Below are 16,052 nucleotides of genomic sequence, written 5' to 3'. Positions count from 1 at the left end.
ATGGTGCCAGCAACTCATACAGTGATGTGTACAGATAAATCATTATCAGGTTAACAATAGTATGCATGTGTAGTATAGCATGAAAATCATTTCTGTCCATTTTCACATTATGACATCAAAACATTTATCATATGTTTGAGGGTTTTAAGTAGTCTTGGCAGACTAAAGATTCAGTCAGTCTTTCTGTACACACTCAGAAGCAACATTTACTGGTGAGTGAAAGTGAGCAGGTCACTCCATTAAGTATGTTCCTGTTTAATTGGATAGCATCAGTAGGGGGTGCTATGCAAAGGGTCGGATTATTTAAATCCAACAGTAGTTTTTGTTGTTGTTGATTTCATTAGCTGATCATATATCCATCTATGCATCCATTTTCTGTAGCGCTTATCTTCACGAGGGTCGCGGTCATGCTGGAGCCTATTCCAGCTGTCTTCGGAGAAGAGGTGGGGTACAACCTGGACTGGTTGCCAGCCAATCAGTGTGGTGTTAATGGTTGTTTGTCTATATGTGCCCTGTGATTGGCTGGCGACCAATCCAGGGTGTACCCCGCCTCTCACTCGAAGACAGCTAGGATAGGTTCCAGCATGGCCGTGACCCCCGTGAGGATGAATGTTTGATGGGCAAATTCTAATTCCAATTATTGACATTATTGATCCAATTATCTTCTAATCTCATGTTTATATTTCTTACAGTCCAATTATAAAAAAAATATTTTACTACAAAAATAAATTGCATTTCTGCCTCAGTACTAAAATTTTCTAATCACATTTTAGAATGATTTTTAGAATATTTTAGACTTCCCGTCATATCTTATACTATTACACTCAATTATTTTATTATATTATTATTTAATTTATTTGTTTATGCATTCTTTCCTGCAACTATCACTTTCAATCTCTAATATAGTACACAGAATTGGGAAATTAATGAATCAGTTAATCCCGAAGTAGTATGCAATTATACACAACGCCAAATATTCTACAGCATTAAACTTCACCGTTACATCAGAGTACAGTACTTCAGATAGTTTTCAAGGGCTTTATGCAAAGGCCTATGACCCCGATGGCACGAAAGGCCGCAGCTTTATCGCGCCGTAAGCTTGTTGGGACTGACAACACCCATCGACTTGGGTGTCAGGATGAGGAGAAGCGACACAGGTGAGGCGGGAGAGAGAAACAGGAGGAAAGTTGGACCTCACTTGAATGTTTAGAAAGCAGGGAGGGGGAGGAAAGTGGAGATGCGGTGTCTAAAGGGGGAGGAACACTGAGAGAGACAGATAGGGAGGGAGGGAGGAGCACTTGGTGTTCGAAGCCCGACTTGGTCACTTTGGAACTTTATATCTCTGCTCAGGGAGGAAGATCTCACTGAGAATTTCCTGTTGGGATCTAAACACCTTTTTCTTTGGGATTGGAATATTCTGTCGTCTTTGGGCCTGCTGGCTGAGGAAGCTACTAGTTGGGTATGATATCTAATATGCATATTTCAGTGCTCTTCTTGTATGCATTTAGTATGATTTTGCTCTGATGTACTTGTATGCTTCTATGAGTGATATTCATTTTAATTCAAAATGTCATTATTTAGTTTTCGGAAGCTGAAGACTCTAGTTGAAGCTGTGTACTCAGGATATTTTTATATATATTTCACTGCATGTTATTTTTTACATACCTGTCCCAAAAATTCACAATTGTTTTTTTTTGTTGCTGTTTGCTTTTTAACCCGGCATGCTGCAGAATCAGTGTGCCGTCCCTGTGGCTTATCTAAGTATATCTTCTCAGGGATTAGCGAGCCCCCTAATGAGCTTTCACTAATGTCAGAGGATGCTAGCAAGTTCTCAGCACAATGTTAAGACCGTTGCACTTAAATACAACACGACTTGGTTCATCTTTGTTTGGAGTTTGCATCTTCTCCGCTCATGTGCGTGCTTGTGTGGGTTCAGGCTTCCTTCCATACATGTTAGGAACTCTAAATTGTCCATAGGTTGTTTGGCAATATGTGCCCTGTGACTGACCCTAACCCCCCACTAAACGTCTCACCCGTAATCATCTGGGATAGGCTCCAGCTCACCTGTTACTTTCATGAGGACAAGTGGTATAGAAAATGAATGGATGGACTCATAAAACCAGAATAATAATAAACACTCCCCATTTTGATATCAACATGGACAAACCTACCACTGCGCAATTATGATTTATTATAATAATTTATATATGTTTATTACCTGTATTGTTACCTAGCTGCACAAGAAACTCAATATATTAGATTGCCGTAATTGTTAAAATATTGCAAAATACAATAACATCTCACCTCAGTGACAGTAAATTAAAACTCTGCAATATTGTCTTTTATTTAGCACTTGTGTTGGATCTCATTAGATTGTGCAGGTGACCGTAATGTGGAACATGGGACAATTCAATATGTTAACAGAACTGTCAGTCACCTTTTTTGTATGTATTGTATTGATTTCTTCTGCTTTTAAGTATTAAATGTGTGTCTTTTTTTTGTTTCCTTTTCAGTGAGTAATATGAGGAAGCCTTTAAATGGGCTAGACCCTGGGATCCGGCTGCAGGGCCTTTAACTAGAGAAGCAACATGCAAACCAATCGGTGAACCGGTGTGGCCTGTCAAACCCCCGCCCTCGTCGCCAACAGCACCAACAACCCATCTTCGGGTGGGGGGGATTGTACTCGTACTTCCGCACCACCTGAGAAGCAAACATGATGGAGTCCCTCCTGCCAAGAACAAGTCAAGACGCCGTGGCTTCAGCTAGTTTTGCTCCTTTTCTCAGACCTCCTCGCAGTCGCATGAGGCAGCACTACCAAAGCGTGAGGAGAAAACTGCGGCCTGGGAGAATTCTGGGCTTTATCTTCAGCCTAGTGGTGGTCTGCACGGTGTGTTCATGGAGTGCCTTGTCTCTTGTCACCGCCACGGTGGCCACTGAGCCTCAATCCAATCGCTCAGGAGAGGCAGCAGTGCCCCAAAGAACTCTCCTGGAGCACCTCAACGACTCAGACCTTGTGGAGGGCACGGTGGGGGCTCAGCAGACAGAAATTACGATGAATCACGGAGACTACCCAACAGACTACTTCAGCGTGGAGGACAGACGTCAGGGCTTTGTAGTGTTACATATGTTTGGAATGCTGTACATGTTCATAGCCTTAGCAATTGTGTGTGACGAGTTCTTCGTCCCAGCGCTGACTGTTATCACCGAGAAGCTGGAGATATCTGACGATGTAGCGGGAGCCACCTTCATGGCAGCAGGCGGCTCCGCTCCAGAGCTTTTCACCTCCGTCATTGGAGTCTTCGTCTCGCACAGTAACGTGGGTATCGGCACCATCGTGGGCTCCGCTGTCTTCAACATCCTGTTTGTGATCGGGATGTGCGCCCTGTTCTCCAAAGAGGTGCTGAACCTCACCTGGTGGCCTCTGTTCAGAGACGTCTCCTTCTACATTGTCGGCTTGCTCATGCTCATCTACTTCTTCCTGGATAATCAAATCACAATGTGGGAAAGTATAGGCCTGCTCATGTGCTACACCACCTACGTGACCTTTATGAAGCTCAATGCCAGAATAGAACTTGTCATCAAGAGACAGCTGGGCAGCAACCAGGTGGACATGATAGAGACGACACCCAAGGTGAGTCCACTCCCGCAGGCATGCATGCATACGTTTGTATGATCCACCATCTGACTGTCAATCTAGGCACTCCATCCATCCAATCCACATTCTTCCATGCGTTCCTCCATTCGCCTAAAGATCCATCAGTCCATCAGCTTGTCTGTTCATGCAGCATGTGTCTGTTGGTCCAATCGCCTATGCAGCCATTCGCACATCTTTCCAGCCATCACATTTTCTGTCACTCCATCCATCCATCCATCCATCCAGCCATTCCCTATGTGTCTGCAAATGCATCTTTTCAAGCATCCATCCGTCGATCTGTTTCTTCATCCATCCGTTTATTCAGCCCACCTATCTTCCATTCATCCGTCTGCCCATCACTACATCAACCCCATCCATCCATCCATCCATCCAGCCATTCCCTGTGTCTGCAAATACATCTTTTCAAGCATCCATCCGTTGATCTGTTTCTTTTCGTTTATTCAGCCCACCTATCATCCATTCATCCATTCATCCATCTGCCCATCATTACATCAACCTCATCCATCCATCCAGCCATCCGTCAATATATCTATCTATCATCCATAAAACAATTCAACCGTCTGTGACTCCAGAAATGCATCTGTCCGTCCCTCCACTCAACCAATGGTTTGTCTACCCAAGCCTCCATCACCCTTCTGTCAATCAATCAAAAAACACAAACAACAACGGGTTATGATCATTGGTAGCATTTATTTCTCAGTGCTTACTTGGAGGTCAGGGAATCAGACAGGGCGATGATCTCGGAGTAGATAAGGTGTTGACACACAGCTCAAAAAGGGACACGTGTGTAAACAAAGCACGTTCCTCTCTGAAAGGATATAAATATTTGTTCTTTCTGAGACCAGACATGGCCATGTACTGACCAGGAACGGGGCCTCATCTTTAGTTCCTACTTTTAGAACTGTCCTCCAGACTAGTCAGCGTCCTCGCGAGACCGCTGATGTAACAGCAAAAAGACCTGACTTTGTTTCGGTTAATCAGCAAAGACAGTGAGTGGTCTTTAGCCTTAATCCAAACCTGCTTTTGCATTTTAAATTGGAATGTCTCATGTCATATTTTGAAACATCACATAGTGATATTCAGAGAGTTTCTAAAGACATAAAGAGGTTCCATCTGGCGTTCTATATTTTGTAAAGATGTCTTCAACAGACACTGTAAGAGTAAGTTGATATCTGGAATATATACAACAGAAACGGTAAAAATCCCCAGGCATCTCTGGGTCTGCTAAATCCTCAATCTGTGACTCATACTGTCTGTCTTGACCCCATGATAACTCATCCACAATGATAATCACCTACTGTAGCATTCACTCTCCCAATCACTTCATGCTGACCATGCAAATTAAAGTGCGCTATGTAGTGCCGCTGTATGAATAGTGGGGCGGTCTAAAATCACAAAGACAAGAGAGCATCATTAAATATTGCGATTAATTTCCAGTTGATGCTTCGATACAAGATGTGCAGCATCACCCTGGAAGCTCCTCCCTCAGGTGATTAGCTAACAGCCACCAAATTAAGAAACATGACTTGCTTTTTTTTTTTTTTGCTTGATCAATTCACTTATCTCCCCAAAGGTCATTTAATGTCATATATTGCTCATTTGAAACCGACCATGTTGATCACGGTCTATCAAAGTTATTCTATGATATTTTCACCCTTCTTGGAATCAGCTGTACTTCTGGCTACGTAACCCCCCCCCCCTAAGAAGAGCGTTTCCCGTTTGGTTGCAAGGCACTTGATGTCCAACTGTCCTCATGTAATGGTAGCTGCTAAATAATCCCAAAGGTTAATGCTCTCCAATCCCATTAGAGCCACTAATAATAGTCAGGGGAGAAGAGAGAATCACACCAGATCACAGAGGGGCGCAGAAACAAAGACACCCTCTCCTCAAGTCAGGCTTACAACATTCACTTGTGGCTTAATTGGATGCATTTGAAGTCACAGGGGTTGCAGAATGTAAACAGTTTCTTTAGTTTCTGTGTAAAAAAAGGAGAGAGAGAGATGCTGATGTTTGTTGGTTGACGGCACGGAAGGCAGCAATCCTCTCTGATCCCCTTAACAACTTCTTACCTGCAGTGACGACAGCAAACACATCCCGGCAACGCTCACTCTTACAATATGTCCAACTATTGTAGACATCATTATTAAAATAATTACAACTATACAAGTTCCCATCATATGCAGATAATTATACTTATACCCATTCTTGAGGGTGTCATAACTGTTATCTGCTTCAACTCAGGTTCCATCCAAACTGCATACTTAATTTTTTTTTTATTTCAAATTTTCATCAACTGTATTATTCCTAATGTGCATTATTGAAAATGTTAAACAACATGACAGAATAAGAAAGAATGAGTCGTAAATCCAAGTGTTGGTGCACATGTGGTTGAAGTATCCATAGGAAAAAAAAAAACATGATCAATGTTTGTTGCACATTAAGACTGACTGCTTATATGACTGCATGGATAGCAAGTGACCAGTCGAATGGGACTCATGCAGATCTGAAAATGACAAATGACCATTCTAAAAGTGGTGACCTCTGCTGAATAATCCTGTCTAAATCCTGCAGCTCGGACAGTCAGCAGTAGACACACACACACACACACACAGTGGAAATGTGAGCATCGGAGAAAGGTAGCAATACTGATCATGATGACAATGAAAGGGTTGAAGAAACACAAAGTTAATATAAGACAACAGATATTGCTGCAATAACTCATCATATTGCAATAACTGCATCATATTGAGTGATGTAGCTAAATAAGGTAACCAAAATGATATGCATGTGTACCATTGAGGGTACATAAAGCTCTTAAACAGCTGTTGTCTTAGAGGCAATTTCAGGTGTAAACAGCAAAGCGTTTCAGCTTTTCACCCACACTGAAAAGATGCTGTTTGTGGTCTGAAAATGTATATTTTTTTAAAAAATGGCTTCCAGAGTGGGACAAATCTGAAAACACTGGCTTGTTGTTTCCTTGCAGACAAGAAGACCACAGCACCACAATCCAACATAATATCTGAATATTTACAATTTTCAAAATTCAAAATCCTCGTAAGTCTAGACGAGCCTTGGAAAGCAGAAGATATATTATTATATATATTATAAGATATATATTCTATAGTTTGGTGCCTTGTGTATGACACCGTTTTCACACGGTCATTCGTTCTCGTCTGGATGCAACTATTGACTAATATGGCACAGTGTGTACGCACAAAAAAATAATAAATCCCGGGAAAATGTGTGTGAAGAGGACCATTTTGTGGTGTTTCTATTAATAGCAGATATGAATATAGATATACAGTTATGGTCAAAAGCATTGGCATTCGAAAGATGGCAATGTTTTTGGACAATGTTACTATATTGGAACAGTAATCTGTCACTTTTACTTAAAATTATCCACAAAATAATACATTTTGACTTATAAAAAAAACAATTTTACGCTTTTAGCATGTTGGTAGATCATATTTTCTCATTCTGTTGGCATGTTAGTTTGGTTATTATAAGAATAATTGCTTAGAGTTCAGTTTTTGCAGTGTATGATGTGGATACATGCTGGATGCGGTTTCTAGTGTGCAATTGCACAAAAAAAGATGGAGCATTAATAATAAATGGTCATTTTTGGAGGTAATGTAGTCATCATTATCATTGACAGTATCTGACAAAAATATCACAAAGGTGAAAAAAATCAACAATTTCAGTAGCCACGTGAAAATGGGAGTTAAGATCATATTAATTACCAGTAATATATATTTTGAAATTACTGTATATCACGATAGTAGAATTCTATACTTAAAAATGTAGCCAAAAAACATGCAAATGAGTCAACCAATAGGTTTAGTTGAGTGTGCAGATTCAGTAGATTGCATATAACCCTTTCTAAGGAGCCATGTGAGAATTAAGCAGCAGGAACTAATCTGTCAACTCACAGATCACATGGATGATACAAAAGGTTTTCACCGCATCCTTTACTCCAATTTATCGCCTTTGTGACCTCTTTAACTGGAAATAATATTTATTTTCTTTAAAAAAAACACATTATCTCAGACAATTGATCTCTTTGATGAGATATTTTAGGTGGTTTAAAACAGCAACTGCTCACCAGGTAGTACGATGTACATATGAGACTGAATAAATGTCATAAATCTGTGTGGTGTTTTAACAGAAAACTGAAAACCCACAGCTTGCATTGGTGACCTTGGTTTAGCTACCATGATAGCAGCAGGTGTCTTGTCAGATGCAAGCTAAAGAGATTATCTGCTCAAACGTTTGACGTTTCGATCATGACAGCATGTCTGCACCGTGCTCCGTGCAAGTCCTTCTATTCCTTGTGCTGAACTGACCGTCGCAGGTTCCGCTCAATTTATTCCATCATTGCATTCAATTATTTGCCAGTTACTCAGTCCTTAAAGGCCGACTCTGTCATTCTCAAATCTCATCTTGCATTCAAATGTTTGGTCTGCGTGTGTTGTAATGCATACAGCACAGTATAAAGCAGAGTGAATAGTGAATTTCTTGTTATTAAAGTTTTACAAAAATTGTCAAAAAGGCACTACAGTATTGCAAACTACAGTTTACAGCTTCTCCAGTGGAGACAGAATGAAAAGAAGATCTTCATTTGAAGCTTGTTTTGTGCTTATGCTCATTTTCCACCCTTTGTATTGAGTTGTGGTCTCCTATAGAGCAGCTACACACAATAACCCGCACAGAAAACGTTTTAGGTTTTCCAGAATCTGCACCTATTCCAGCTGTATTTCCTTTTGATTTGTGCTTCCTGCCAAAACGGTCTGTTTTTATTTATTCCACACACGGCCCGCCTCCGGGCATGCCCACTCTGCTGTGATTGGTCACACACCTACAGTGCTTCCTAACTATGAACCATATAAGGAAATCACTCTGTGACATCACAAATGGGCAGTTTTACCACGCCTTTTGAAACCGAGCGTTTTGAGCCTTACCAAACTTCTTCCGGGGTTCACTTCCGAAGTCTGTCGATTTTGAAAACACACATTTGGCCTGCAAGTTTGCAGAATTATCCTCACGTGGGTTGCGGAGGGTGCTGGAGCCTATCCCAGCTTCTTAATTTTATTTCCTCCAAAAAAATGTCAGCTTTCCCCCCCAAAAAACACATTTCAATCACACTAGGTCGGTAATCATTTATAAATATGTGTACAGGGAAAATATTCTGTCATTCATTCATTTTCTACCGCTTATCATCACGAGGGTGATTTTCACTGAAAGTTCTTTTTGTCAAGCGTTGCGTTTTCTCACTTCATTGGTGTTTAAACGCACCATAGTGAAAAAAATTACTTACACCGTAACATCTGTTCATCGCTCATCTTACATTATCATTCATGAGTGGAGCATACCTATTCATTTTATACTTAAAAAAAAACCTCTGAGTGGGGGATATCTAATCATTTCAACCATCATTTTTATTGTAAATGCTGATCCAAAATCAGAGGACAACATCAGCCTAAAGCGAGCAGGTTTTGGAGGATCAAAAATAGACATTATTATGGGTGTCTTTATTACGGTGCATCTCAAATTTTGCTATTTGCTGGTGGTCCGCAGACCTGCCAACGTGTGTACATTTTTGTGCATGATGGATTATAATTATGTATTACAATCCTTACATACATTTCTATGCTTTACTGCTCTGATGCGCTTTGTTGCGTTTTGCCGGTTTCAGTTTCCTTATTGAGCTCGTTGGCAGGGTTCATGCTGTGATATTATGCTATTATGCTAATTTGGGGCGCTGTGTATTGCATCATGGACTCCTGTAAAGCCACTACACACGATAAACCGCACAGACAGCTTTCGAGATCTTCCAGATTCTGCACCTCTTTCTGCAGTGTTTCCATGGACGTCCTGCTTCCGACCCAAACAGTCTGTTTTGATTTACTCCTCCCCCAATCCTCCTCTTCGCTCGTGATTGATCACACTTCCAAGTGCTCCCGAGGACTTCCGGATACGTAGGTCCGCGTTAACTGAGTGCAGGGAATCTGCAGTCTGTGTAAGGAAGTCCCGGTTAAACCAAGCGTGCAGAAACCATCCAAAACGTCTTTCCAGGCTCACTTCCAAATGCGCAAACCTCATTATCTGATGCTTTGGCGTTGTTTAACACGGGAATACAACATTGTAACAACATTTAAAGGCATTTAAAAGCAAAAAATGTGCCCTAAATGTACAGCCACCTACATACATATCTGTAACGTAACACCTCCAAGAAACATTAATTCTGTCATAGGTTATGTAATGATGCAAACACATTAATTTAATGATGTAAATGTGTTTTTAACTATTATCTCATTGGATGTTGTTTTTAAATACACAATTTACACCATAAGTTGTATCCATTTGGTCATCAATATTATGTTGTGTATATTTCTCTTTTGTGAATCATCATATGATAGAATTTTACATCAAAGCTGGCTGACAAAAGATACATTGTAGATAGTATACAGTTAACATTGTTTTTTTTTGTCTTTTCCCTCTTTCTATTCCTGCTGAAAGGTCAGCACCCCTGCTGATGATGAGAACAAACTGATGGTGAGTGTTGATATTGTGGGTGCGGTGTGTTTTGATGTTAATCAAAAATAGCCTATATTTTTATCCTTTGTCTTCATATTTACAGGCCAAACCGAGGTTGCAGAGGGAAGGCAGCTGCGCTTCACTACACAACTCCCTGATGAGAAACAGTATCTTTCAGCTAATGATACACACACTGGACCCTCTAAGCGATGAAGGTTTGTCTGACATGGATGTTAAATCGCCGCCACTGCATTGCATTACCAAGTTTGTACCCCAGTGCAATGTATGACGCAGAATGTAATGGCTCTTTTGCCAATTCCAGGACGATTCAAGGAGAAGGCGTCCATCCTTCACAAAATGGCCAAACAGAGGTGTAAAGAGGATGCTGTTAATGCCAACGGTGTAGGTGAGTTTCTCGTGACATGAATAAATACGCTAGAAAATAAATTTATTTTAGTTTATTGTCATTTCTGGTGTATAAACTTGGAACCCTGCTGCTTATGGCCATTTTTTCATTCTGATGACATCTCCTACATTACCACTAAACATTTAAATACTGTGCTGCTCGTGAGACGGTGAGGAAAGGATAGCTCTTTCTTCGGAAGGAGCCAATCACGAGTCATTACTCAGTAAAACAGTCTGACTTAAGATGTCGTTTTAAAAAAGAACGCTAAAAACATCACACAGCAACTCAACACTCAAAAAGTATATTGAAGTATTAATACAAGTTGAAAATGTAAAAAATGTAAAAAAAAAACAACAACTATTTTAACTTCTTCTTTCATTGGCCAATGGCTGCCATGGTGGCCACCAGCCAGAGCTCATGAGCTCCCTCTGGTGGCCCAAATTAACTGGTCTGGTGGACAAAATGCATTATGCTATTGTTAAGTTGCTGTGTGATGATTTTAGCGTTCTTTGTAACTGTTATACTGAGTGAAGACCTTGTCGTTGATGAGCTCCTTGTGAGTTTTCTCATAGCTTGTGATAAGTATATACAAGTATCAATACAAGTTGAAAATGTAAAAAAAAAAAAAAAACTATTTTAACTTCTTCTCCATCATGCACTAGAGCGTTTCATTGGCCAATGGCTGCCATGGTGGCCACCAGCCAGAGCTCATGAGCTCTCTCTGGTGGCCCAAATGAACCACTCTGGTAGACAAAATGCATTGTGATGTTGTTAAGTTGCTGTGTGATGATTTTAGCGTTCTTTGTAACTGTTATACCTTGTCGTTGATGAGCTCCTTGTGAGTTTTCTCATAGCTTGTGATTGGCTCCTTTCAAATAAAGAGCTGCCTGCTCCTCATGGACTTGTACACACAACAATATGTCTTTCTGCGATGTGGACATGTACGGTTTATTGTCTGGTGCAGCTTAAACACAGGAAATGATGGTGATTTGAAATGTATATTTAGTATGGCGGGAAAATGATTTAACATTACAAAGGAAAACTACATGTACTACTCAGTCGACACAAGTTTCATTGTCACTTTACTTTTTATTTTTTTACTCTTTTATTCCCTAATGTGTGTCTTTGTGTTCTTTCAAGCTGATAAAAAAATTCCCAACAGTTCAAATGTCGCTGTGGAAGTCACGCCACCCATGAATGGGATTGCAGGAGACGAGGTACGCTGTATACTGAATGACTAAAAGGAACTAAAGGAACTGTTAGAAATGTGCATTAAATACTGTAAATACACTCTTTCTCAGGGGGGTGAGGAGGAAGAGGAAGATGAAGACCAGCCTCTGAGTCTGGCCTGGCCCGACACCAACAGGAAACGTATCACGTACCTGGTCATCCTCCCAATTGTCCTTCCTCTCTGGCTCACACTGCCTGACGTCAGAAGAGAGGTGACAAACACGCACATACATGCACTTATCATAAACATATGTTGCACTCTATTGATACTAATATGTACTAATACTAATAACTAATATAATAACTAGATACTAATAATGTGTGTGTGCTTGTGGTTGTTTCAGTCCTCAGAAAAGTTCTTTCCCATCACCTTCCTTGGTTCCATCTCTTGGATCGCTTTCTTCTCCTACTTGATGGTGTGGTGGGCTCATCAGGTACTTGACATGCACACTCGTTCTTTTTCCTTTTTATTCTTGCTACTCTATTTCGGGGGACGTATACAGTGTGCATCAGTCAGGGTGTTAAATGTATGACCTCTGCTGCTAATCCCGGTTAATCTGCCTCGATCCACAGCCAGATCATCTGTAACACTGCAAAAGACAGACATGAAGCAAGGCATCACACGTGCAAGGTTACTGAGGAAGCACGCTTGTGTTTCTACAAAAATCTATGAAATACTCAGTCAGTGCAGATCATGGTGCTAAGTAGACTAAGAGCTAACAGTGGTTGCTGTTTACAGTACATGCAAATTAGTCAATTATATATTCATTCATTCATTTTCTACCGCTTTTTCCTCACGAGGGCCGCGGGGGGTGCTGGAGCCTATCCCAGCTGTCTTAGGGTGAGAGGCGGGGTACACCCTGGACTGGTCGCCAGCCAATCACAGGGCACATATAGACAAACAACCATTCACACTCACATTCATACCTATGGACAATTTGGAGTCGCCAATTAACCTAGCATGTTTTTGGAATGTGGGAGGAAGCCGGAGTACCCGGAGAAAACCCACGCATGCACGGGGAGAACATGCAAATTCCACACAGAGATGGTCGAGGGTGGAATTGAACCCTGGTCTGTGAGGTCTGCGCGCTAACCACTGGCCCACCGTGCAGCCCTATTTCTGTTATACAGTAAACCTCGGATATATCCGATTCAATTGTTCCCACTGGTTTTGTCCGATATAAGCGAAATCTGTTATATGCGTGTACCGGAAAATGTCCGTTTTACGCATATATCGGATTTATATCCGGTATATGCGTAAATTGGATTTTATCCGTTATAAAAAGGCACTTCCTTGACTATGTTTCCAATGTACCTGGACGCGCAGGCAACGCTGCAAACGCTGCAAATGACGTCGTATAGCGGCCTGTCACGATTCGGCGAATCGGAGCGCCACGATGCGGCCATCCGATATATGCGAGGGAAATTTAATGGAAATGCATTGGAACGGGACTGGAGATTTTGTCCGTTCTGTCCGTTGTGAGCGAATTTCCGATATATCCGAGTCCGATATATCTGAGGTTTACTGTAGCATCATTAAAAGTCTAATTATCTTAATAAAATCAAACTTGATTGGATTCGATGAAGCTTTAATGCAAACGTTCTTCTTGCAACAGGTTGGTGAGACATTCTGGATCACAGAGGAGATCATGGGTTTGACTATCTTAGCTGCCGGTACCTCCATCCCTGACCTCATTACCAGTGTGATCGTCGCCCGAAAAGGCCTCGGTGACATGGCTGTGTCCAGCTCAGTGGGCTCCAACATCTTTGACATCACAGTAGGGTGAGTGGAATGCTTACATGAGATAAGATGGGGGTGCAATGATACAAGATAAAGCCCAGCATCATTGATGCAATTGAACTTCCCTTCCAGTCTGCCCTTCCCGTGGCTCGTCTTCAACATCATCAACGACTTCAAGCCGGTGGAAGTGAGCAGCAACGGCCTCTTCTGCGCCATTGTCCTGCTCTTCCTCATGCTCCTGTTTGTCATCGTCTCCATCGCAGCCTGTAAGTGGAAGATGAGCAAACTGCTGGGCTTCTTCATGTTCCTGCTCTACTTTGTTTTCCTCATCATCAGCGTCTTGCTGGAGGACAAAGTCCTCACCTGTCCCGTCACTATTTGAGAGACAAGCCTCATATGTGACTTCTGTCTATCACACTCACACTCAAATACATCAGCGTCTAGTTATAAACACACACACACACACATGCATTGTCTGAGCTCAGCTAGAAGAAGACTTCATGCATCGAGGCCCTCCAGTGGCCTGTTTGGTGGCACTGACGCCATGTCATACTTCCCATCAGCCCCCAAACTACAGTTAGTGGGTTGAAACCTACTTGAAGAGACTAATGGATCAGTTACCTGAACGAGGATGAAGAAATACAAACTTTTCCTGCTTATAAAAGCGGTAATAAATGATATATGAAAAGAGGACTCCAATGGACATTATGTTTGGTTATAAAACTCCGAAAGTGATCCTCGGCATCGTTGGGAAAAAGAGAAACAAAGCAACCTTAGAGGTGTGATGGCTAGATGTTTTAGATTTTAAATGTTTTCATTTTCGCGAATGTCATTCAATTTGTTTATTTAGAATCATTTGTGCTGGTACGCTATATTCATCTCACAAATAACAAACCTACGGTACTGCACATACTGTATTGGCTCAAGTACCCAGTATCCCTACCTATATAAAAGTACTGTACAGTATATGTGTGTTTTTCATACAGTATGTTTATGGACACAACATCTTTGTGTTCTGTATGCCTTTAAACACACCATTTCCCATCTGTGTCCTCCTCTGTTGCTGCTGGCCCTTCATCGTTGTTGTTCACATGTGTTCTGTGTGAAATCACTTTTGTCTTTCACTCAGGAGGATGTTTAGGTCAGCTACGCTATTAAAGTGGTTCAATAATATCAAAAGGCAAAAGTTGTCGCAATGCGACTGTCAATAAGCAGAAAGGAAGTGATGAATAAAAAATATACATATGCTTTGTCCTACTGGGAATTTTTTCCCGGAAAAATCACTTGTCAGGGCTCTCAGGTTCTCCCATACTCAGCCAAGCATACCAACATGGTCCTTGCTTAACCGAATAATTAAAATTCTGAAGGAACTCGTAGGTCGTCAAGACCAAGTCCGAATGAATTCATGAGATTATCCATTCACGGTGTGTTCATACATTGTTTGCCATGTGCTAAAACCTCGTAGATATGCACTTCTGTTGACATAATTTGAATCAGATGACGTTACAAGCAGCAGTACTACACAATGTAGTACTTTTCCACTCGGCATCCAATGTAACGATCTGTAAAGGTGATGCATGTTCATAAATGTATTTGCAATTGTATTTGGGAGCACAGTATAATCAGAGTTTCAAACGCATTTAGAGGTATGGAGGAATGAATAGCGGGCTCTTTCAAATATGAAATAACAGTAGCTTATGTACTGTTAATTAAACATTTTGTCTTTTTATGTCAGACATACAGGATGATTGAATTTCAAGATATAGACTATGTCATGAAAAAATGCAATACATCATAGAATAACACCCTCCTTTGCATTTCTTCACGGTTATGTGCTGCAAATGTAATTTGTAGCAGTGCAACTTTTTTAAACAGCACAAAATTAAGTACAGTAAAGGTGATTTCTGAAAAGATTTCTCGATCTGAGTCACTATTGTTTATTTTTCCCTTATAATAATTTAACTCGACTGACATTATTGTCCTCATATGTGTTTTATTTTGCTTTTGTGTGTACAAAACTGTCAAAGACTGTATATAACCTCCTACATGTAATCATAGTCAACTCAATGTCTGTTCTCAGAAATCTGCTTTAGGCCGCTCATGCAGTAACATTTGATTATCTGAGACTGAAAGTTGCAGAAACATCAACAAAAGTCCATCTTTGGATGTCATGACAAAAGATTTTTTTTTTTATTTCCATCCTAAATTATGCAAGTGTGGAATTGTTTTAATTTATTATTACTTGAAGCATGTATTGCAATGTCAAAACTACTGTATATTGCTTGACTCATTGTGTAAAATGATTAAATAAATAAACGGACAAACAACAGTATAGGAAGAGGATCTTGCACTATGCTAATGTGAGTATCAGTGACTTTGGTCAAAGCTGTGGCAACATGTCATTTTACATTAAAAAACATCATTATTTTAGATCTGCATGCGTTGACACTGAATCTTTTCATCCTCACAAAAAAAACTCACAAAGT

At 40.7% G+C, this 16,052-nt stretch overlaps 1 protein-coding gene across 1 annotated transcript; it reads left to right on the top strand.

Moving 5' to 3' along the window:
- The first annotated feature begins 1,283 nt into the window (after positions 1–1,283).
- Positions 1,284–15,898, top strand: slc24a2 (solute carrier family 24 member 2). Its single transcript, XM_058088516.1, has 10 exons — positions 1,284–1,459; positions 2,514–3,631; positions 10,172–10,207; positions 10,293–10,404; positions 10,512–10,595; positions 11,736–11,812; positions 11,897–12,037; positions 12,170–12,259; positions 13,442–13,608; positions 13,699–15,898. The coding sequence occupies exons 2-10, from the start codon at positions 2,714–2,716 to the stop codon at positions 13,946–13,948; spliced, it is 1,875 nt and encodes a 624-aa protein (XP_057944499.1). The 5' UTR covers positions 1,284–1,459; positions 2,514–2,713; the 3' UTR covers positions 13,949–15,898.
- Positions 15,899–16,052: the final 154 nt, after the last annotated feature.

Source organism: Doryrhamphus excisus, chromosome 1 (assembly GCF_030265055.1).
Source record: "Doryrhamphus excisus isolate RoL2022-K1 chromosome 1, RoL_Dexc_1.0, whole genome shotgun sequence".
Taxonomy (NCBI): Eukaryota; Metazoa; Chordata; class Actinopteri; order Syngnathiformes; family Syngnathidae; genus Doryrhamphus; species Doryrhamphus excisus.
The sequence above is the reverse complement of the archived record's forward strand: the minus strand, read 5'-3'. Positions and strand labels throughout refer to the sequence as shown.

Excerpts from the sequence above, each read along its gene's own strand:
- slc24a2 (XM_058088516.1), top strand. The coding sequence starts at position 2,714 with ATGATGGAGTCCCTCCTGCCAAGAACAAGTCAAGACGCCGTGGCTTCA. Across the intron at positions 3,632-10,171 it reads TGATAGAGACGACACCCAAG|GTCAGCACCCCTGCTGATGA; the intron begins GTGAGTCCACTC and ends TCCTGCTGAAAG. Across the intron at positions 12,260-13,441 it reads TGGTGTGGTGGGCTCATCAG|GTTGGTGAGACATTCTGGAT; the intron begins GTACTTGACATG and ends TTCTTGCAACAG.